We start from the raw sequence: 22538 nt of genomic DNA, 5'->3' as shown, positions 1-22538 counted from the left end.
CTAAATTTGACGAAAGAAGCTCGTTGGAGTTCGTTGGAGATCGTGAATGAAACCTCGACCGAATTGTATCAATATGATACAATAGACAAAGGCGATATGAAGAATAACGATAGCGGTGATGTTCCAGTAGGTGAATTAATATTTTATCTTCTCATATTACTATTAGGGTGTCCGGGGAATGCCATCATCATCCAAACTTACGCATGGAAGAAACGGAAGACGAGCACGGATATCCTGATCATGGGCCAAGCGATAGTCGACTTTGTCGCTTGCTTATTCATGCCTGTTTTCATCATCAGCAACGGTTTCCCGAAACTGATTACGACAGGTTTGTGTCGGATGTTACCACTTACAGGAGAGGCACCCGCCTTTGTGTCCCTTTTCCTCACCATGGTAATCAGCATCGATCGCTACATGGCCGTGTGTCATCCTCTACGACGTCGAATGACGGTGCGTATGACCATTGTATTAGTTACTGTGTTTGTGGTCGTCAGCATCGCGTTTAAGATTCCGCTTGCCCTCTTGGCTGAAGTCCGATTTTCCGATAGAGTCAAAAGAAAGCTATGCAACATTCCCTTGCGTCACGATTCTTATCATATCGTTGTAACGGTGACGTGTTCGACATATGCCTTGTTTATCTTGTCGATTATGACGACGACTGTTCTTTATGCTTTCATATACAACTTTCTCCGAAAGAGGGCAAAAATTCACGCAGGCCTAGTGGATAATGAGCTCCCAGTAGCTACCATCAGTTTAAAGAATCAAAGCACATGTACTCTCGACCACACTTGTATGCCCTGTGCAGAAAGCAAAGATGTCGGCGGAGTCACAGCCACCAAAAAAGCAGTTCAGCATTTGCATGTAGCTACTGAAGGATGTTCAAATAACAAGAATCTCATATCGGCACCAAGTAGTAAAGTCATGGATTTCATGTCTCCCATAATTGAACCGTTTCAGGACAACCAGATACAACTCCCTCTACGACGAACCCTCGCTGAACCACATCACTCACCAGCGTCATCGCCCAAAAGATCTCTTTTTAGGCGTCGTGGTACGAATCAACCAAAGGTACTCAGGAAGAAGCAGGAAGCTGACTATGGAAGGAAAACAACGCGCATGCTCCTCATTATATCGATATTCCTCTTCCTCACCTGGACTCCAAGCATGATCATCCCCATCATCCCCCGTTCCATAATTTCTGACAGAAGGCACATTCCAGAATTCCGCACCTTTCTTGACATTCTAATCGCTCTCAAGCTCACTAACCACATCGTCAACTTCTTCGTCTACTATTGGGTCAGCAACAGTTTCAGAAGAGACGTGAAGGAGTCGTTTAAGAAATACCGAGGCAGAGAATAGTTATGAAGCAAAAGATCTTTTCATCGCATAGATCTTCTGATGACGTAATCTATAATAAAGACATGGGTCGAAACAGCTGCTCTTAATGCTCGTTCAGATATGAACAAGAAAATTAACAAGTGGTATAGTTTCTCGAGTAATCATAAATTAACAATAAACATTATAGCTTGTATATACAGTGGTAAATGATATTATAACAAATAATTATATGACACGTACCAGCCTATGTTTGACAATAAGATACATAACAAACGGAATGATAATTTCGATATTGATTTCGAACAACCTCGGTTTGTAGGCCTATAGACGGCGCGAGGCAGAGATACTTTCCCGGATGAAACCTTATACGACACATCTCTTCTGCAAACTCTGCAAGTATATTGAGATAATCTCGAAATATACTTTGGAAATTTGAATGCATAAATGATAAGTATTTTACTGCGTCAAACAATAATTATCTCTTAGATTTCATTCGCAATAGCTCATAACTCATAAATGTTCCTATTCGTGGTTGGTACAACATTATATGATCTTGCACATTAGTAAGTACGAACATTGAATGAAAAAGTCAAAACGCTTGATTTTTATTTTGTTAGACTAAATGAAAGAAACAATAAAGACATAGTATAGTATTAATGAATGCTTTGGGAGACATGGTTGTTTTTATACGCTCAAGGGGAGGTAAAAATCGAGCTATTGCCCGAGGCGAAGTAGAGGTAGAGGAATATATACGATAACTGCATACACATAGTCCAGAGTAGAGTCACAGATCCATGTGCTAGTTACAAAAAAAATGTGAGTTAGTGGGGCTGAAGATAAGATCACTTATAGCACAACAAAAAAGTTTGAAACAGTCCGTTAATTCCTCAGTCTCCTCTTATGTAACAAATTCCTCTTGTGGTACAGGTATAACTTAAAGCAAATTGGGGGGGGGGAGGGAGAGGGGGAGTGACAAAGACAAAGTAACAACTTAATAACAATATCTAGACACACATTCATACTACCATACAATTAAAAATGTTAAAGACCTCGTGTTGTTCATGTCATCTTATAACGAATACACATGCAGATCTTCATGTTCCTTCATTTTGATGAAGAGTGTACTTTAGTAAGAAAAAGTCGTCTTCTGCTTCAATATCAAGCGACTCGTTCTATGGATTGTGGCATACATCAAGTTGGCAAGGTCCACACACACACTGTTACATGGTAATCTGTAACATCTGCAGGTACAGCAAGGTGTGCTACAAGCAGTACAACAATTGCAATGAATCAACTTAAGAAGCTTACTAGGTACAGCCTTCGTATTCAACATCATTGTACTCTCATTTCCAGCCCCAGTCTGTGACGTCCATGTCTTATAATTCACTTTCCATCCATGCCGTGACTTGGTAGTATGTTCTGAGGGAGTGGAATTTGGTGGAGGCTGGCGTAGGAGGGAGTCGCATTGGCAATTGTCTTGACATACAAGTTGTATCGTAATGATGCAAGTGAGTCATTACAGCAGCAACAAAACATGAAAGACATTGCTTTGATACCAAGTTCCTCTATTAGTTCCTGTGGCTGACTTGGAAGAAAGAAAGTACTAGCACTGGATTCTTAAGTGGGGCTGCATTTCACAACCTTCTGGAAGACTGCTCTCTTTCCGATTCTGAATATCCTGGAAGTCGAATCGCAACCATTGTAGGCATGTCGAAAAAGGAGTTGTGAGCATAGATCTAAACCCAGGTCCACTTTCAACTGCTTAATGTTATACACCTTCGGAGCCTTGGCAAATCAGTGCCTTCTCAAATCAGAGTAGTAGACTAACGACGAGAAGAATTCACTGCAGCTTTAGCAATAATGTATATCTGCATCCCCGGATACATTGATGACGGTGCAATTACTCTTCCTCAGTTCCTCACTAATGAGATTCATGAGTCTCTGCTTATTGCAGTCTCTTTATAAAAACCCACCCTTCGTGCCTGAGAATACTGTGTCTGCATTGAATCTGACAACTGGATGGGCGTTCTGCCTACGTCGCTGGTGTGTATTTTCATTAATTGACGGCCCTCCACCATATCCGTCAACAACTACATTTGCAGAACCATCTAGTGGGGGGGGGGGGGTTGTGAAATTAGGATGTGAACGTGCTATTCTGCCAAAGCTGTCTTCTGTCTTCCATGGTATCCGATGCACCAAGGAACCACCATCAAGGACATACCGGTCTGTGTTCTTTTACGGCTTCACTCGACACTTTACTTCCATGATCGGTTATAACATGAGCTAGCTGAGGCTACTCAGCCTTCCGAAAGACATTCCTAGCCTCGAAAAATGAAGGTAGGAACGGACTGAGCTCAAAGATCATCACCTCTTCTACCTCAAGTTCCCTTGTTTTTTAAACTACCAGGAACTGTTGAAACAGCAAAGCAAAGCAGCATTTATGGTTTGTTCAGGTACAATTTGTACTTTCGAAATCTCTCCCAGAGTCGTAGCTTTGTCTTTCCTTTTGAACGAAACTATTAAAACAGCATATTGGAAGGCCGCTGAGCTATTTACCCCAGAATAGCCCACTGAAAGGGATTGACTTGCAATTAGGTTGCTTCCAGACATTCATGATTTTGCTGGAAGCAATCGGTACCCTGATGAAAGGAACTGGACTTCGCAGAATCCTTAGAACAGATAACAGGGAACTATACTTCCACTCTTACAATGCAGCCAAGGCTCCGAAGGTGTATAACATTAAGCAGTTGAAAGTGGACCTGCATGGGTACGGGATCTGTGCTCACAACTACTTTTTCTGGATGCCTACTCTGATTGCGAATCGACTTCCCGGAATAGGAAAGAAAGCAGTCTTCCAGAAGCTTGTGAAATGCAACCTCACTTTGAAATCCTGTGCTAGTACTTTCCTTCTACCAAGTCAGCCAAAGTAACTTAGAGGAACTTGGTATCAAAGCAATGTCTGTCATGTTTGGTGGCCGCTGTAATGACTCAGTTGCATCATTACGATACAACTTGTTGGTCAAGCAAATTGCCAACGCAACTCCCTCCTACGTCAGTATCCACCAAATGCACTCCCTCAGAACATACTACCAAGCGCAGGTGGGGGGGGGGATTCGATTAGAAACCCCTACCTATTTTTAGGGGTCATTTTTCTCGAAGTAAAGCCCACTTTTCACAATTTTCACAATGCTACCAAGTCATGGCATGGATGAATTAGAGTGAGAAGATATGGACATCACAGACTAGGGATGGAAATTACAGGACAATCATCTGGTTCCACTAATGTCATATACGGAGGCTGCACCTATAGTAATGTTCTTAAGTTGATTCATTGCTACTTCTGTACTGCTTGTAGCACACCTCGCTATACCTGCAGATGTTACGGACTAACCATATAACAGTGTGTGTGTGGACCTTGCCAACTTGATGTATGCTACAATCCATATAACGAGTCACTTGATAGTGAAGCAGGAGATGATTTTTTCCTTACTAAAGTACATTCCTCATCAAAATGAAGGAACATGAAGATCTGCATGTGTATTCGTTATAAGATGACATGAACAACGCAAGGTTTTAAACATTTTTAATTGTATGTTAGGTATTATGAATGTGTGTCTAGATATTATTATTAAATGTTTTCTTTGTCTTTGTCACTCTCCCCCCCCCTCCCCCCCCCCCCATTTGCTTTAAGTTATACCTGTACCACAAGAGGAATTTGTTACATAAGAGGAGACTGAGGAATTAACGGACTGTTTCAAACTTTTTTGTTGTGCTATAAGTGATCTTATCTTCAGCCCCACTAACTCACATTTTTTTTGTAACTAGCACATGGATCTGTGACTCTACTCTGGACTATGTGTATGCAGTTATCGTATATATTCCTCTACCTCTACTTCTGCATTGTATTAAACCCATATTTGTAGAATTGTTGAAGCAATTCCGCCTGTTTTAGCTGTTTCTACTAATTCAAGGTGCTAGAATGTTATGATGCAATGCATGCTCTCTAGCATAGCCTTCCAGCAAGACTGCATACTTAATTGCCACGTCAACTGGTTAACTGGATATGAAAGAGTATGCGGCAGGTCTGCAGCAGACTCTTTGTTATAACCTTTTCTATGAATATCCATGATGAAGAGTCTGCGGCAAGTCTGCGGCAAGTTTGCGGCAAAACTAATTTGCATGTGAAAAAGATGACTGTCTGCGGCAGGTCTGCTGCAGATCTGCGGCAAGTCTGCCGCAGGAGTATGCGGCAGGCTCATTTCTTTCCTATGGGAAAAGACCCTTTTTCTGGGGGGGGGGGAGGTCGGTGACACCATAAGGGTGAGAGAGAAAAATTATAAATTCATTTCCTGTTTATAAAGTGCGCCCTCTATTGAGAGATATTAGTGGTTTTGTGGCCCTTTGGACGCCATATTGGATTTCGTGGTTTCCTGAACCACCGGTTAACGTTCTAACTTATCCTAGTGGATTCTATGACCCCGAAAACCATAGCATAGACACCCCAATTTTGTCTTTCGGATGGATAATAAGTGACTTATGGCCATTTTTATGTTATGGCGGCCATTTTGGACGCCATCTTGGATTCTGGGGTTTCCTAGACCATCACAAACCATTCTTACTTGTCTCATTGGATTCTCTGACCCCCGAAACCATGGGATAGACACCAAAATTATGTCTCTAAGATGGATAATACGTGATTTGTGGCCATTTCTAGGTATCGGTGGCCATCTTGGACGCCATCTTGAAAATAACAGTTTTCTGAACAGTCGATTTTGGTATACTTTTTATATATTATTCCTGAGGTCGAATACTACTAGAAACCGTTGAAACACCTTTTTGTTGCAATTTGTTGGGGTTGGGGTGTTTTTTACCGTATATTGACCTGACTATAGGGTGTTTGATCGCGCACCACTCGAGTTTGTGTGCTAAAATCCTTCCCATTTAGATTGCACGCATAAATATGCAGTCTAGATCTAGATCTACGTTGTCGAGCTCCGAATTTGGAAGTTTGTTTACGCTATCGAGGTCTCTGTTGATAACTTGCAGGTAGCCTAGATCTAGAACTAAATAATCTCAATATTTTTATGGAGAATTTCACGGACCCTTTTGGTGTTCTTGCTGTCAGCAGAATTAATCATGTCTTGCAATGCAATAGGGACTTTTAGATTCGCACGAAGACAATGGGGATTGTTACGGTCGACGTCCATTTAATGCACTGCCTTGAATGGACGTCACACGTATCAGTCCACGCAAATTTAAAAGTCCCTATTATCGTGATCCGAGTCCCCTCCCATCATTCCTCTACACAGCTAGCTTTATTGCGTCTGCGTGCGGGGCCAGGGGACTTCGATCCACGTCCAGAGACTTAGCAGGCAAACGTGTGTGTACACTATGAATGAGAGGGGACTTCGATTCGCACACACACAATGTATGGTATCCGCTCTCGCTCAAGACTAAACTATTTTCATGGTAACTGGAATTTTGCCGGGATTTTACTCTAGAGCTATTACATGGGTTTGGCATTTTTCGTTTATTTACGGGAATGACTAAAACCAAGACTGCAATTTCGACCAATCAGATGGCTGGATTTCTTAAGTGAGGTACATAATAATAAATATCTTTCGTTCTGTGCCTCTTTTTCTCGCTCACTCTCCTCTCTTGTACAAGCGGCGCGATCCAAGTCGCCGACACAAAGACATTAGGGACTTTTAGATTTGCACAAAGACAACGTGGATTGCTACGATCGACGTCCTGTTAATGCACTCTCTTGAATGGACGTCACACGTATCAGTCCACGCAAATCTAAAAGTCCCTATTGATCAATGTCACCAGGACAAGCCAGCCATGGATACAATGCTGCTTCCAAGTAATCTAGAAAACTTGGTTTTAAAGCGTATCTGCCATAGTTTACAGGAGGGATTAGACTGCCCTGCAAGGTCACTGGACAGGTGGTTATCTCATCAACTCAGCTCTCAGTTAACATAAGAAAAAGAGGATCATGGGGGACCAATGGTCACCGATTAGACATGGTTTGTTATACAGAGGGCGCAAGTAGCTACAAGTAGTGCTGTGGGCCTTTAATCTGTAAATGAGGAGGTGAGTAGGGCAGTAACTAGACCTGTCTTCATCATCTCGAGTTTGCCAAATAACGCGTTATTTTCAGGCACGCGGTATTATTAGCATGACATTTACCTTCAGTTGGCAGCTGGGCTGAGCACACTGTCTTATGCAGCTGTCGTTAGCTACGTTGAAAATGGACTGCATGGTTTATTAACCACCGGTAACGGCACTGACAGATCCAATCCAATCCAATCCAGTCCGGAATGTGTAGAGCGTCAAAGTCTACTTGCCGAATCAAGATTCATGACTTCAATAGAGGGGTAGATCCCGTACACCCCAAACATGCATGTGTGAGTTGGCTAAAAAATATTAAGGACGGGTGACCGCCTCTCGCCCCCAATTGCCATCCAACGTAGTAGAAATTCTTCACCTTAAACAAATCATGCTCTTCATATGCGTGATGGGTAAAAGTGACTTGATTGTTGTATCATAGATCAAAGACCATTAAAATGAACCTGAAACCATTGAGTGACATGATCATCCACAGGAAAATACCACGTTGCCCAGAAAGCTGGAATAATTCCTTTTCTCACCTCTTCTCAGAAAAATATTGTGACAATATGCTTTATACTTGATAATTATACTGTATATCTTATCAGAACTTTATTGATCAATCTGTATGACTTAACACAGTTCTGAGGAGATGTTTGTTTGTAGGTTTGATTTATTCATTTCAATATGGTATCAAAATAAACCTGCCTTCGGCCGCTGGGATGTTTTCGGCAAGTCTGTTTACAAAAGAAGGGACGACATTCCAAAATAACATCACTTACAATTACAAATTATTTACAAAGACAAAATACAAATTACAAAAACAAAATAGAAGTTGTATGCAATAAGGGAGTTTACAGATAGCACATGGTACAAATGACCCCAAATATCCACAGATCTTTTACACATGGAGAAGTTCCACTTTGAGCATCTTAGAATAATAACTGCCAAAGTCCTAGATGTGCTTCATGAATACCTTTTGTTTGACCTCTTGAAAAGAATACTTCCACCTGCGTATCATAGAATATACTGTTGGTGCATAAATGAATAATGTTACATAACTTTCATGAGCGCATATCCAGTATTCATCTCTGTGGGTTTTACCATTTTGGTACAATTGACCTTTATCTGCCCATGCGCAGATTGTATCTGTGAACTGGCTTATTTTAGAAAAAGAGAGATGGAAGGGAAAATAGAGGCAGAAGAAAAACTCATTAGCAAGATTATGTTGGATGCATTTTACAAATGCCGTTATTTGGGTTTACGTTTTTACAATTTGAGGGAGGTTATTAAATGTAAACATTATCAAAATCAAAAATAGATCATATTGGCAATCATTTCATGGAAATAAATAAGAGACAGTTATTCCACATTTATGGATCGTGTATGATCCGGAGAAAAGTATTAAAATACACAGACAAACACAAAGAGAGCGAGGGATGGGAGAGAGGATTAGAAGCTAATCAAAAGGCAAGTCGAGGGACGATTGACTTTTATGTTGGAAATGTGAGATTTACTGAGGGAAGCATCATCGGCATCAATATACTTTAATACAGCCTTCTCTCGTGCAGGTCCATTTCTTTGGAATAACCATCAAGAGCCATACATTACCGGCCCTGCATACTTTTATGAGCGATTTCAAAGCGGCTCTAAAAACATACCTCTTTCTAAGCATTGCCCTTGATTCATGACTGACATACAAATGCAGCATTGCATTTTAGTAATAAGCAGGGGCGGCGATCCCGGGGGGGGGGCAGGGGGACACGCCCCCTCATTTTTGTTTAGGGGGATCGTCCCCCCGGAAAATTTGAAAAAGTGCACCCCAAAAAATGTATAGCAAATACTGACTAAAGACTGCACCTGCAGCCCTTTTTATCACGCTTTCACTCTCTCTTTCTCTCTCTCTTCCTCTTTTTCTTCTTTTTACCTTAATTCCCCCCCCCCTTTTTTTTTTCTTCCGCTTTCTGGCTTTAAATGTCATTTTTGTCTCTGAAGAGACATCGGAATATCCTTTAAGAAGTATAGAGGCGGAAGTTAGGTCATAGAAATCGCAAACTTATGAATTCGATTTGGTTAATTTGATTGGTTATCTGCAAATAAATTAGTTAATCAATCACTTTTTACTTTAATTTTCCCTTTTTCTTTTATTTCTTCAGCTTTCTGGCTAAAATTGTCTTTTTTGTCTCGCTTTCTCTTTGTCAAACTAACTCTCCCTCTCTCATCCCACCCATCCTGTTGAAGATGAATTACTACGATTCATAAAGGTCGCTCTTGCTCTGAGAAACACCAACCACATTGTCAACTTGTTCATCCCCCTAACTCTCTTTCTCTCTCAGGGGGAGGGGGAGAAAGAAATGAGAAGATTGGTTTGGTGAAAATTTACAGGAATACAATTTCATTCAAGTTAACATTTTATATTCTATGCATCATTGGAGATATACGTTTCGCGCTGTTTTGATTGGCAGGATACAGAGTGGATCATACATGAAGTCACACAGAGCTGTCTCAAGAGGAAAGCCTACCAACCAGAACCAAGTGCCTGCGTCCCAAATTAGTCATGACGAGAGAGAAATAGTGTGATAGAGAGAGAGAGAGAGAGGGAGAGACAAGGGTGAAGAGACAAGCGAAGGGTGAGAGGGAGTTAGATGAATGAGGAAAAGTAGAGAACACTATTTACAAAATAAAGAAGTTTAAAGATGAAATTTATTAGATGATTAATTAAACACTCCAGGTCAATGGTTCCCTTCCGGACACATAGCAGGGTAAATAGCGACTGTAACCTTTACTTATTCTAATTAATTTTAATACAAATTAGTGACTGATCAGTCTTGCAAGATGTCATTTTACTCATATTATATTCATACATGATACCCATATTTTCTGCCACATAAAACACGGTTTTACATAATGTGTATTTTACATTCAAGCTAGTTTACCCTTAATAATACTCGAATTATGCTGCCCCGTCGTTCACGAACCTCATACATCTTGTATATCATATTTATCTAGGGATGATTTGATTTCTCCTTTTGTTTCAATCGCTGAAACTAGATCAAGCCGTGCTATCAACAACTTTTTCTTGGGAGGCAACCAAGGCTTGTTAGTGGATTCCTGGTCCTATACCTACTCCAGTCCCAAGGACCCTCTGGACGGGGTCGTAGCACTCAACCAGGTGCATGGATCCTGCCTTCCTACAGGGGGCTCCATCTTCGGGAAGGTCAGCAATGGTGGCACTGCCGGTGAGTATCTTTACCGTTGCAATTGCCGCAAGAATGTCCTGCAGAATGGCGCAGACATCATCGGATTAACAGTCAGTATGGTATTCTATTGACTTCCGGAAGGTCAATAATGGTGGCACCGACAGTGGGGATCTGCACCGTTGCAATTGCCGCAAGAATGTCCTGCAGAATGGCCCATACATCATTGGCTTAACAGTCAGTAGAGTAGTCTAATGACTTCAGGAAGGTCATCAATGGTGACACCGACGGTGGCTATCTTCACCGTTGCAATTGTAACAAGACTGTCGTGCGGAAAGGCCGGTCATCATGGGGTATTATAATGACAGTAGAATACACCATCACTCATCAGTAGGACATTTTAGAGTGGACGAATATGGTTAAGTCAAAGATTAGGGAATGTCCCATGATAATTTCTAAGAAAGACATTGTTAAACGTTATTATATATTTCATGCAATCAACATCGAATTCCACAGTTGGGTCCTTAAAGATTATTTTCTTATTAGGTGGTCTGTCAACGACAGATCACCTATTGTTTTCGTCAGAATTTTCTTTATTTATTAGATGGTCTGTTATTAACAGACCACCTATTGTTTTCGTCAGAATTTTCTTTCTTTATTTATTAGGTGGTCTGTTATCAACAGACCACCTATTGATTTCGTCAGAATTTTCTTTCTTTATTTATTATTTATTTATTTTTATTTATTTCTCCACTTTTTTGTGTATCCGATTTCTCAATATCCATCCGCCCAATTTCTCTCAATTTTGACACAGTTATAGGTCATCATTATGAAACGTGACAGGAACATTTTCAAGGTCATCAAATTATCGTGACGTCATCCAGGCGCCATTTTGTGAAATCACATTATCCATCATATCTTCATGACGCGTCATCAAAGGTCATTCATATTAATATAACATATACTTCAGGTCAAGGGTCAACAGGTCATGTCATCAAAGGTCACATAAAGGTCATGACGCGCGCGTATGTGCGCGTCAAAATTTAAAATTGCTCAAAATCACTTAACTATTAAACGAGAGTACGAATCAGGTCATTTTAAGCATTTCAAAATTTTCCGTCCGTTTGTGTCCCCGCGCGCGGTGTGCGCGCTCACAGCGCGCGGAAAAGGTCAAATTCAAAATGTTTACATGATTTAGATTCCTCTCAACGTAATTGACAATTTACATTAATTTCAGTCACTCTTCATATTTCATAAGGCCGTGAGCGTGCGTCAAAGTTCAAAATCCGCGCGTGCTGCTATGGGTAATATAATGCAAATTTGATCAAAAACATGCCATTTTAAAAATCGAAATAGCTCTTCAGATAGTCCATCGACCCCCAATTTTTATATCATGGTTGGAGAAAGCATGAGTTGGAGATATGATTTCATACCACCCTGACTCGTACAAAGTGAAACAAAGTCATCATATTTGCATCTAAACTCAAACAAATGTATTTTGTTGATGACGTCATTTTTGTCTTTGTTTAATTGAGATTATCTCACTTATCGGTGATCGATTTTCTCCCACATTTTGATATGTTGTAGCTGAGATAATTCTCTATCAGAATTATGCCATTTATTTTTCATTTTAATGACGTCATCATAGTTAAATATTCGATTAAAGGCGACAATGCATAATTTGTTATATTTGCGTGTTATGTCTATGGGAGGTCACTTTTTTCAAAACATGAATCTGCATGACAATGTGTTTTGACCAGTATCTCAGTTATTATACAACAGTTTTCTCCCAAATTTTAGTATGTTGTAGCTGAGACTATTTGCTATCTAAATATTTCCTTATTTTTTCAATCAGATGTCAGGATCATGCTCATGCTCATCATCATCATCATCATCATCATCAATATCATCATCATCATCATCATCATCAATGTCACCATCATCAACATCATCATGATCATGATCATTATCATCATCATCATCACCTTTACTATCATGATCATCATCATGTTTATCATGATCATCATTGTTTACATGTCTATATAACTTCTCCCATTCTCAAATCTACCATAAGACTTAGACAGACCACCTTAATCGTCTTTGTGACGATTTAAATTCTAGTTATTATTTATTTTTATTTCTTCCCGTTTTTTGTGGTCCGGATAACTCAAGTTTGGTTTAATTATTTTCATTAAATTTCGGCTCAGTTATAGGTCATTGTCATGAGACGTGACAGGAACATTTTCAAGGTCATTAGGTTATCGTGACGTCATCCAGGCGCCATTTTGTGAAATCACGTTATCCATCATATCTTCATGATGCATAAGCAAAGGTCATTCATATTTATATCACATATACTTTAGGTTAAGGGTCAACAGGTCAAGACATCAAAGGTCACATAAAGGTCATGACGCGCACGTACGCGCGCGTCAAAATTTTAAAATGCTCAAAATCACTTAACTATTAAAGGAGAGTACGAATCAGGTCATTTGAAGCATTTCAAAATTTTCCGTCCGTTCGTGTCCCCGCGCGCGGTGTGCGCGCTCACGGCGCGCGGAAAAGGTCAAATTCAAAATGTTTACATGATTTGGATTCCTGTTAACGTAATTAACAATTAATATATATTTCAGTCACTCTTCATATTTCATAAGGCCATGAGCGCGCGTCAAAGATCAAAATCCGCGCGTGCTGCTATGGGCAATATAATGCAAATTTGATCAAAAACATGCACTTTTAAAAATCGAAATAGCTCTTCAGATAGTCCATCGACCCCCAATTTTTATATCATGGTTGGAAAGAGCATGAGTTGGAGATATGATTTCATACCACCCTGACTCGTACAAAGTGAAACAAAGTCATCCTATTGGCATCTAAACTCAAACAAATGTTTTTTGTTGATGACGTCATTTTTGTCTTTGTTTAATTGAGATTATCTCACTTATCTGGGATCGATTTTCTCTCAGATTTTGATATGTTGTAGCTGAGATAATTCTCTATCAAAAATATGTCATTCATTTTTCATTTCGATGACGTCATCATAGTTAAATAGTCCATTAATAGCGACAATGCATAATTTGTCATATTTGCGTGTTATGTCTATGGGAGGTCACTTTTTTCAAAACATGAATCTGCATAACAAGGTGTTTTGACCAGTATCTCAGTTGTTATTCAACAGTTTTCTCCCAAATCTTAATATGTTGTAGCTGAGACTATTTGCTATCTAAATATTTCCTTATTTTTTCAATCAAATGTCAGGATCATGCTTATGCTCATCATCATCATTATCGTTTTTATCATTATATAACATTATCATTATCATCATCATCATCACCTTTACTATCATGATCATCATCATGGTCATCATGATCATCATTGTTTACATGTCTATATAACTTCTCCCATTCTCAATTCTATCATAAGACTTAGACAGACCACCTTATTCGTCTTCGTGACGAATTAAATTTCTAGTTATTCTTTATTTTTATTTCTTCCCGTTTTTTGTTTATCGTTTAACTCAAGATCGGTTGTGTTAATTTCTTTCAATTTTGACACAGTCATAGGTCTTTGTCATGAGACGTGACAGGAACATTTTCAAGGTCATCAGGTTATCGTGACGTCATCCAGGCGCCATTTTGTGAAATCACGTTATCCATCATATCTCCATGATGCATTAGCAAAGGTCATTCATATTCATATCACATATACTTCAGGTCAAGGGTCAACAGGTCATGTCATCAAAGGTCACATAAAGGTCATGACGCGCGCGTACGTGTGCGTCAAAATTTTAAAAAGCTCAAAATCACTTAACTACTAAAGGAGAGTACGAATCAGGTCATTTTAAGCATTTCAAAATTTTCCGTCCGTACATGTCCCCGCGCGCGTTGCGCGCGCTCATGACGCGCGCAAAAAGTCAAATTCAAAATGTTTACATGGTTTGGATTCCTCTTAACGTAATTGACAATTTACATTAATTTCAGTCACTCTTCATATTACATAAGGCCGTGAGCGTGCGTCAAAGTTCAAAATCCGCGCGTACTGCTATGGGCGATATAATGCAAATTTGATCAAAAACATGCCATTTTAAAAATCGAAATAGCTCTTCAGATAGTCCGTTGACCCCCAATTTTTATATCATGGTTGGAGAAAGCATGAGTTGTAGATATGATTTCATACCACCCTGACTCGTACAAAGTGAAACAAAGTCATCATATTGGCATCTAAACTCAAACAAATGTTTTTTGTTGATGACGTTATTTTTGTCTTTGTTTAACTGAGATTATCTCACTTATCGGTGATCGATTTTCTCCCAGAATTTAATATGTTGTAGCTGAGATAATTCTCTATCAAAAATATGCCATTCATTTTTCATTTCGATGACGTCATCATAGTTAAATATTCCATTAAAGGCGACAATGCATAATTTGTCATATTTGCGTGTTATGTCTATGGGAGGTCACTTTTTTCAAAACATGAATCTGCATGACAAGGTGCTTTGACCAGTATCTCGGTTGTTATTCAACAGTTTTCTCCCAAATTTTAGTTGTTGTAGCTGAGACTATTTGCTATTTAAATATTTCCTTATTTTTTCAATCAGATGTTAGGATCATGCTTGTGCTCATCATCATCATTAACATTATCGTTTTTATCATCATATAACATTATCATTATCATCATCACCTTTACTATCATGATCATCATCATGGTCATCATGATCATCATTGTTTACATGTCTATATAACTTCTCCCATTCTCAATTCTATCATAAGACTTAGACAGACCACCTTATTCGTCTTCGTGACGAATTAAATTCTAGTTATTATTAATGTTTCATTTCTAATGTATATTTGTGGGACAGTAGTAGGTTTAAGAAAAATTAACGCGGGGTGGTTTAGGTGGTTGACTGGAGATGCGAAAGTTGAGGGTTCGAATCCCGACACGGCACTAATATCCCCTGGCCAGATATTTACCTGCATTTGCTACTCTCCAGCCAGGTGTTAAAAGGGTACCCGGTATGATGCGAAAGTTCACGTGGTTGTAGGAGGAAGTGTGCGCTTGTAAAATAGCGACTGGCTGGAATGCTCCCCAGGGAGTGGAAAATGTGCACACATTGTGTGCGGGTGAGCCTGAATCCGATTACCGGGGTAATATTATATCTGTAAAGCGCTTAGGCACATCTTTGGATCGATGTATTGAGCGCTATATAAACACGGAATGTTCTTATTATAATTATTATTATTATCCTGCCCACAAGGAAACGATGGTAAAATTTACCAATGAATCTATTCCGACAAGTAATCAATATCGGACATCAATCAAATTTGTATAACACGGACGCTATTTTCCGATGATAACTCTGTAGTTCTATTCCGCTTAGACTGTCGGGTATTTTTCTCATTTTATCGCAGTTACTTTCGTGATTGCGAGTGGAGTTCTGAACATGACAGTGGGAATACCTGATCCTGATAGATGGTTCACCCTTCCAAGCTACTGCAACCAAACGGTAAATCTTATCGATCCTCAAATCGGCACTGCCGTGTTCTCTATCTATCAATTACTTATCAAGTAATTTTTTTTTAAAAGAAATTAAAGTTCGCTTTATCATGCTGTATAATTGCTGTTACTCACAGGCCCTCATACAAAACATGTTTTTTTTTTCATTAGAAATTTACCGTTGGAATAGAAAAAAGGATATCCTTCTACACCTTCCTTACTATTCTTCAACCACATCTACTTTTGCTTATCTCCTCCTTCTCCTCGTCCTCCCCGTCTTCCCCCTCCCCCTCCTTCTCCTCCCATCCCCCTCCTCCTCCTCCTCCCACCCCCCTCCTTCTAACCCTCCTTCCCCTCGCCCTCCTCCTCTTCCTCCTCCTCCTCTTCCTCCTCCTTCCCCCTCCTCCTCCCCTTCTTCTTCCCTCCTTCTAACCCTCCTTTCCCTCCACCTCCTCCTCATCCTCTTCGTCCTCTTCCTCCTCCTCTCTCTCTTCATTCCCTCCTCCTCCTCATTATCATTCTCTATGACTTCCCCGTTTTCTCCCCCCCCCCCATGTTCTTCTTCTTGTTTCCCCTCTTGTTTTCGACCACCACTCCCTGTTCCGCCTACCACTCAAGTTCTGGTTCCTTATCCATGTCGTCTTTCCCCCTTCCTTCTATGACGGGCCGACCATGCCATTATTACAAAATCGAGAAATGCGATGAATGGCACATCCCAACTGCCAGATCTTGCATACATATCACTTTTAGCATCATCATTTGTTTAATGATGAAAACCTCACCATGTTTGTTTTAAGGGTTTGATACCTCATTTTACCAGACCCCATTTCTTTGAAATGTGATATATCCATTGTAAATCTGGTATAGACCTTACAATGACTTCATCACAAATTCTGTATTTAATTATAATAACGTTAATGCGCGATATCAACTGTCATATAATCTAGGCTCTAGACACAAATTGATGTGTTCCCTGTTTCCTGTTAATTGTTTCAAAGGTTTAATTCTCAACGACAAGATTTCAAATATATACATCGAAACCGGTCTTAATAGAACCTTAAATCAACAGATTTCACCCAAACCTTCAATCAATAGTGGCGTCATCTCGTAATTCATAATTTTATCAGATTTTTGTAATCCAAAATTACTTCCATCCATCAATTATGTGTTATCATTTAATATCATCTTTCTATAGAACGCTTTATCTGATGACGGCTCGGTGTTTGATCACGAAGTCCTGAAATTGCCCGTCTTCTTCTAGTTCTCGTACGGGGGCGTCGTTACAAGAGACAGTTTTCGGGGGCAGCCCCCGCCCTAATGAGAGGATCTCAAACAACCGATTGTCCTGACTTAAGCTTCCAATCAGTGTAATTTGCCCTTTCTATAAATTAACAAAAATGGAGATTTCTATTAAATGTAGTCTAGAACTTCTTAAGTAACATTGAATTCATTATTAAACAGAGACGTATGAACAAGAAAGTTGAATTGATGATATTTGGTAATCAATACAGTAGTTAATATATTATGCTAGGCCTATTACTTATTGTCATGTTTGATTTAAAAAATTATTTGTGAATGCAATGAGTCATTTATATTTCATTGACTATTAACACTTTATGTGGCTTACAGTTTTATCTATAGCTAAAAGTGCACTGCAAATTTCGAAAAACGTGGCTACAATTATGATCGTGATTGTTACGGATAAGAACCTTGACTTTGCGCTCTCATCGGAGGTTTATAGACAATATTCACCGTCGAAAAACATCATGGGCCCTACCTCCATGTTTTTTTTTTAATTTGATGCATACGCTACTAATATCAACGAATGTATTTAGTAGATGTTTGCGGAGTGGTCTTAACCCACGCTTCTACATTTGAAATATGATCTGGCTTAACATTTTTCCACCCAATTCAACCCTCATTCAATTTGTATCGAAACGTGTAAAAATATAGAGGCACTTAAAATTCTACCTGAATCACAAAAACAGCGATGAGACCTTGGTCGTGCTGATTTCTAGGCATTAACCCAAAACTCGTTCTCCGTAAGCAATATCACGGTCGTATTTAAAAGGAATGAAATTCAGCGTTAACGTTTTAAGATCTAATTGCCGATTAGTACGAATAACATTAACAGTGTGTATAACCGTGGTATGGTGAACCCAATTGAGTGATCATCTCCCAAATTGGAAAGGGGGAGAGAGGGAGATAGAGCAAGTGCAAGAAGAAGGAAGATGGATAGAGAGAAAGGGAAGGGAAAGAAACGAAGAAGAAGAAGAGGTAAGACCAATAGAGAAAGAGGAAGAGAGAAGAAAAATGAGAAGAATAAGAAGAGGAGGAGGAGGAGGAGAGAGAGGGGGAGCGAGAAAGAGAGATTGTTTTGCGTTCTATGCCTTAGTTTGTACATGTATTATCACCTACTAAATATTTTCGTAAAGTAAACATGTAGTCGAAAATTAATAGACTTTTCTCTTTTACTTCTTTTTTCTCAGGGGACCTGAAGAGCTCTATAAGTGTGCACATGTTTCAGGGTGTGTGTATGTGCGTGTGTGAGCGCGTCTCTGTGTGTATGTGGGTTTGTAAGAAGTGTGAAACGTGAGTAATTAAGTATACATAACTTCTAAATAGGGATACACTGGCAACTGTGGATATACCAAGTTGATAACTTTCTTATTGTTTGCTAAACTCACACTTCTCTCTATAATTCTCTCTCCCACTCTCTCTTTCCTCTCCCTTCTTTCTCCCAAGAGTCACATCTATTATCAACTACCTACTCTCCATTTCTCGCTCCCACTATCTCTCTCTCATATCTCTCTTCTTTCTCTCAAGGGTCATATCTCTCACCCTATGTCTCTTTCTTCCGCTCACTATATCTCTTTCCCTATCTCTCTCTGCCCATTTCAGGAAATTATTATTTTCCCTTTTACTCCATAATACCAATAAGTGTCAATCTTGATAACGTAGCCCATTAACGTTTCCGTTGTCGTACCATCACGAACATGTCAACCGTAAGTATTTACTCTGTAAATTATCTAGACAATTAACTCAGATATAAAGTGATTTGCTTCTTATAGGCGCTGCCATTCTGTTATCCATATCCAGTAGATTTATTGTAGTCCGTCAGTAAGGGCTTTCAATTGGTCATCCTCTCTAATATTCTGATATTTTCTCCGATGATCTCCTTCTTTATCAATCAAATTAAAAAACGGTTAATCTATAATAATCAAATAATCATTATTTGGATGATCATTCAGGGTGTCGGATTCATTTTGGAGCTTAGTGGGAATTTCGACAATTGTTTCCAAACGAAAGTTGCCGAATGGTTGTAAGCATTCAACGACATTGATCATATGGACATTAGAATCATTATGATGATGAACAGGACATCGCATGGTCAGCGCCATCTTGGCAGCAATGATGATGACGAGATAGGCGATATCTACATCACCCAAAACATCATTGTTAACTTAACCTATTACATAATGGTCTTGGTCCTCGGACTTCCGGGCAATGCCATCATTATCCAAGCTTACGCGTGGAAAAAACGGAAGGCGAGCACGGATATCCTCATCATGGCTCAAGCGATAGTTGACTTCGTCGCTTGCTTATTCACGCCTGTTTTCATTATCAGAAGCGGTTTCCCGAAACTGATTACGACAGGTTTGTGTCGGATGTCACCACTTGCAGAAGAGGCACCCGCTTTCATGTCCCTTTTCCTCACCACGGTAATCAGCATCGATCGCTACATGGCCGTGTGTCATCCTCTACGACGCCGAATGACGGTGCGTATGACCATTGTATTAGTTACTTTGTGTGTGGTCGTCAGCATCGCGTTCAACATTCCGCTTGTTGTTTTATCTCAAGTCCGATTTTCCGATACAGTCAAAAGAAGGCTATGCGACATTTCCTTACGTAAAGAGACTTACCATGTCGTTTTAGCGGCGACGTGTTCGATATATGCATTGTTTATCTGTTCGATAATGACGACGACTGTTCTTTATGCTTTCATATACAACTTCCTCCGAAAGAGAGCAAAAATTCATGCCGGCCTTGTAGACAATGAGCTGCCAGTAGCTACCATCAGTTCAGAGAACCAAAGCACTGGAACTCTTGACCACGTATTCGTGCCCGGTGCAGAAAGCACAGATTTCGGCGGAGTCACAGCCACCAAAAAAGCAGTTCAGCATTTGCATGTAGCTACTGAAGGATGTTCAAATAACACAAATATCACATCGGCACCAAGTAGTAAGGTCATGGATTCGCATTTCATGTCTCCCATAATTGAACCGTCTCAAGACAACCTTAAACAACTCCCTCTACGACGTACCCTCACAGAAGTACACCATTCACCAGCGTCATCGCCCAAACGGTCTCTTTTTAGACGTCGTGGTACGAATCAACCAAAGGTACTCAGGAAGAAGCAGGAAGCTGACTATGGAAGGAAAACAACACGCATGCTCCTAATTATATCAATATTCTTTTTCCTCACCTGGACTCCAAGCATGATCATCCCCATCATTCCTCGTTCGATAGTTTCTAACGGAAGGGACATTCCTGGATTCTTCACCATTATTAACATCCTAATCGCTCTCAAGCTCACTAACCACATCGTCAACTTCTTCGTCTACTATTGGGTCAGCAACAGTTTCAGAAGAGACGTGAAGGAGTCGTTTAAGAAATGCCGAGGCAGGGAATAGTTATGAAGATATAGATTTTCTGATGACAAAGATCTTCTGATGACGTAAAAGGGGGTAAGAGGACACTTTTTTTTTTTGGTCACGAAATTTTTAATTTTTTTAATTTGCTCCGTTGGGGGGGGGGGGTGGTGGTAAGGACACCTTTTTCAACCATTGCCATATATATATATATATATATATATATATATTTCTTCTTTTTTTTAATAACATTTTGGGGGGGCCGGGGGGCACGTCCCTGTTTTTCAGAACATTTTTGGCGAATTTAGGGCCCCCTGTGCCCCCCCCCCCCCTGGATCCGCCACTGCAATTTCGCCAAAGTTGAGTGGGAGGAGAATTCTTTGGCGAATTGCGGTTTCATTTTCTTCTATGGGCAACCTCTTTCGCAATCGGGTCATTCAAATTCAAACTAGACCTCATAATCATAGTGTGAGGCTCGATGTTTATTCGGATATTCAGTATTTCATGTTAATTTTTGTTTTTTCTCTTTGATCTTTTCTGACGTGACGTCACATTATACAATCTTCTTATTTGTCTGATATATTTATATTGCATTTTATATTTTCTCTTTCTTTCGACATTCTTTATTTTTGTTAAAACATCTCTTTATTCATATCATACGAGGTAATTTGTTAAATGGTTTGTTTTCATCATTCTTGATTGAGTAGGTGATCTATTTTTATTTTTTCATTTAACATCTTTTCCTTTATTCATCATTGTATTTTGTTTTCATCGTGTCCATGTCTAGTAAAGCTGAGGCCTACCTCTGACCATGATTTTTACATATATAGCTTGTGCTTAGAAGAGAAGTTACAAATTGTGCACATTCTCTAGCGACAGTTACCTGTGTATTGACATATATCTACAACCGAATACGCATGTCATTCCTTCAAGTAAACTTTGCATAAAATTATTCAACAGAAGTATATTGTGAAAAATTAACATCAAATGAAAAGCACATGTATGCCTAATCACGAAATTAAATGCACGAATACATACCATCGTCTGTCCGGCGCGAATTTGAATAATCTTTGCACGCTTTTCTAAATTTAATTAATGCTCGTTATTATGGGCCGCCGTTAGGGCTAATATTAACAATCACAAACACAGACAAAGATGCAGTCAAACAAACAAAGGACAGATCAAAATAGACAAAGTATTGAGAAGAAAGGACAATAAACAAGCAAACAAACAAAGGTCAAAGCAAAATAGAGAAAGTAACCAGAAGAAGGCACAATTTTACAAACAAACAAAGGACAAAGCAAAATAGACAAAGCGACGAGAAGGACTATTTCACAAGCAAAGGATGAACTGAAACAGACATAGCAGCATCGTATGAACTGACCCTCAAAGGACAACAGTAGGCGTTTTTGGTTTACGGTAAGCAAATAGACATCAATTACGATAAAGAAAGGATGAAGTAAAACTCACATATCGTACGAACTGACCATCAAAGGACAACAGAGGGATGGCTTAATTAGGCTAGCTAGTTCATCTGCGCATTTATGGTTTTTTTTTAAACAATGATTTTAAATCAATGATTATCAATCAATTATCAATTTTAGTCCCCCCCCCCCCGACAGTAACATTTTCAATCCAATACCCTCTTCCAATACTTATATTTCCATAGGCCCTATTGCCCCCCCCCCTCCCCAACCACATTACAGCTAGGCATGTGCATGCAACCACACGTACCTTGTGCTTTATAGCT

The 22538-nt window shown here is 39.6% G+C and overlaps 2 protein-coding genes across 2 annotated transcripts; both read left to right on the top strand.

The window, feature by feature from the left end:
- The first annotated feature begins 240 nt into the window (after window positions 1–240).
- Window positions 241–1359, top strand: LOC100888519 (prolactin-releasing peptide receptor-like). Its single transcript, XM_003725316.1, has 2 exons — window positions 241–531; window positions 958–1359. The coding sequence occupies exons 1-2, from the start codon at window positions 241–243 to the stop codon at window positions 1357–1359; spliced, it is 693 nt and encodes a 230-aa protein (XP_003725364.1).
- Window positions 1360–19615: 18256 nt separating this feature from the next.
- On the top strand, window positions 19616–20830 carry LOC764408. Its single transcript, XM_001200694.1, has one exon. The coding sequence runs from the start codon at window positions 19616–19618 to the stop codon at window positions 20828–20830; it is 1215 nt and encodes a 404-aa protein (XP_001200694.1).
- Window positions 20831–22538: the final 1708 nt, after the last annotated feature.

This window comes from Strongylocentrotus purpuratus, unplaced genomic scaffold (genome assembly GCF_000002235.5).
Source record: "Strongylocentrotus purpuratus isolate Spur 01 unplaced genomic scaffold, Spur_5.0 spur5_scaffold_16, whole genome shotgun sequence".
Classification (NCBI taxonomy): domain Eukaryota; kingdom Metazoa; phylum Echinodermata; class Echinoidea; order Camarodonta; family Strongylocentrotidae; genus Strongylocentrotus; species Strongylocentrotus purpuratus.
This window is presented reverse-complemented; position numbering and strand designations above follow the sequence as displayed.

Coding starts and splice junctions, on each gene's coding strand:
- LOC100888519 (XM_003725316.1), top strand. CDS start 241: ATGGGCCAAGCGATAGTCGACTTTGTCGCTTGCTTATTCATGCCTGTT. Junction 532..957: donor CGCTTGCCCTCTTGGCTGAA/GTCCGATTTTCC, acceptor GAACCGTTTCAG/GACAACCAGATACAACTCCC.
- LOC764408 (XM_001200694.1), top strand. CDS start 19,616: ATGGTCTTGGTCCTCGGACTTCCGGGCAATGCCATCATTATCCAAGCT.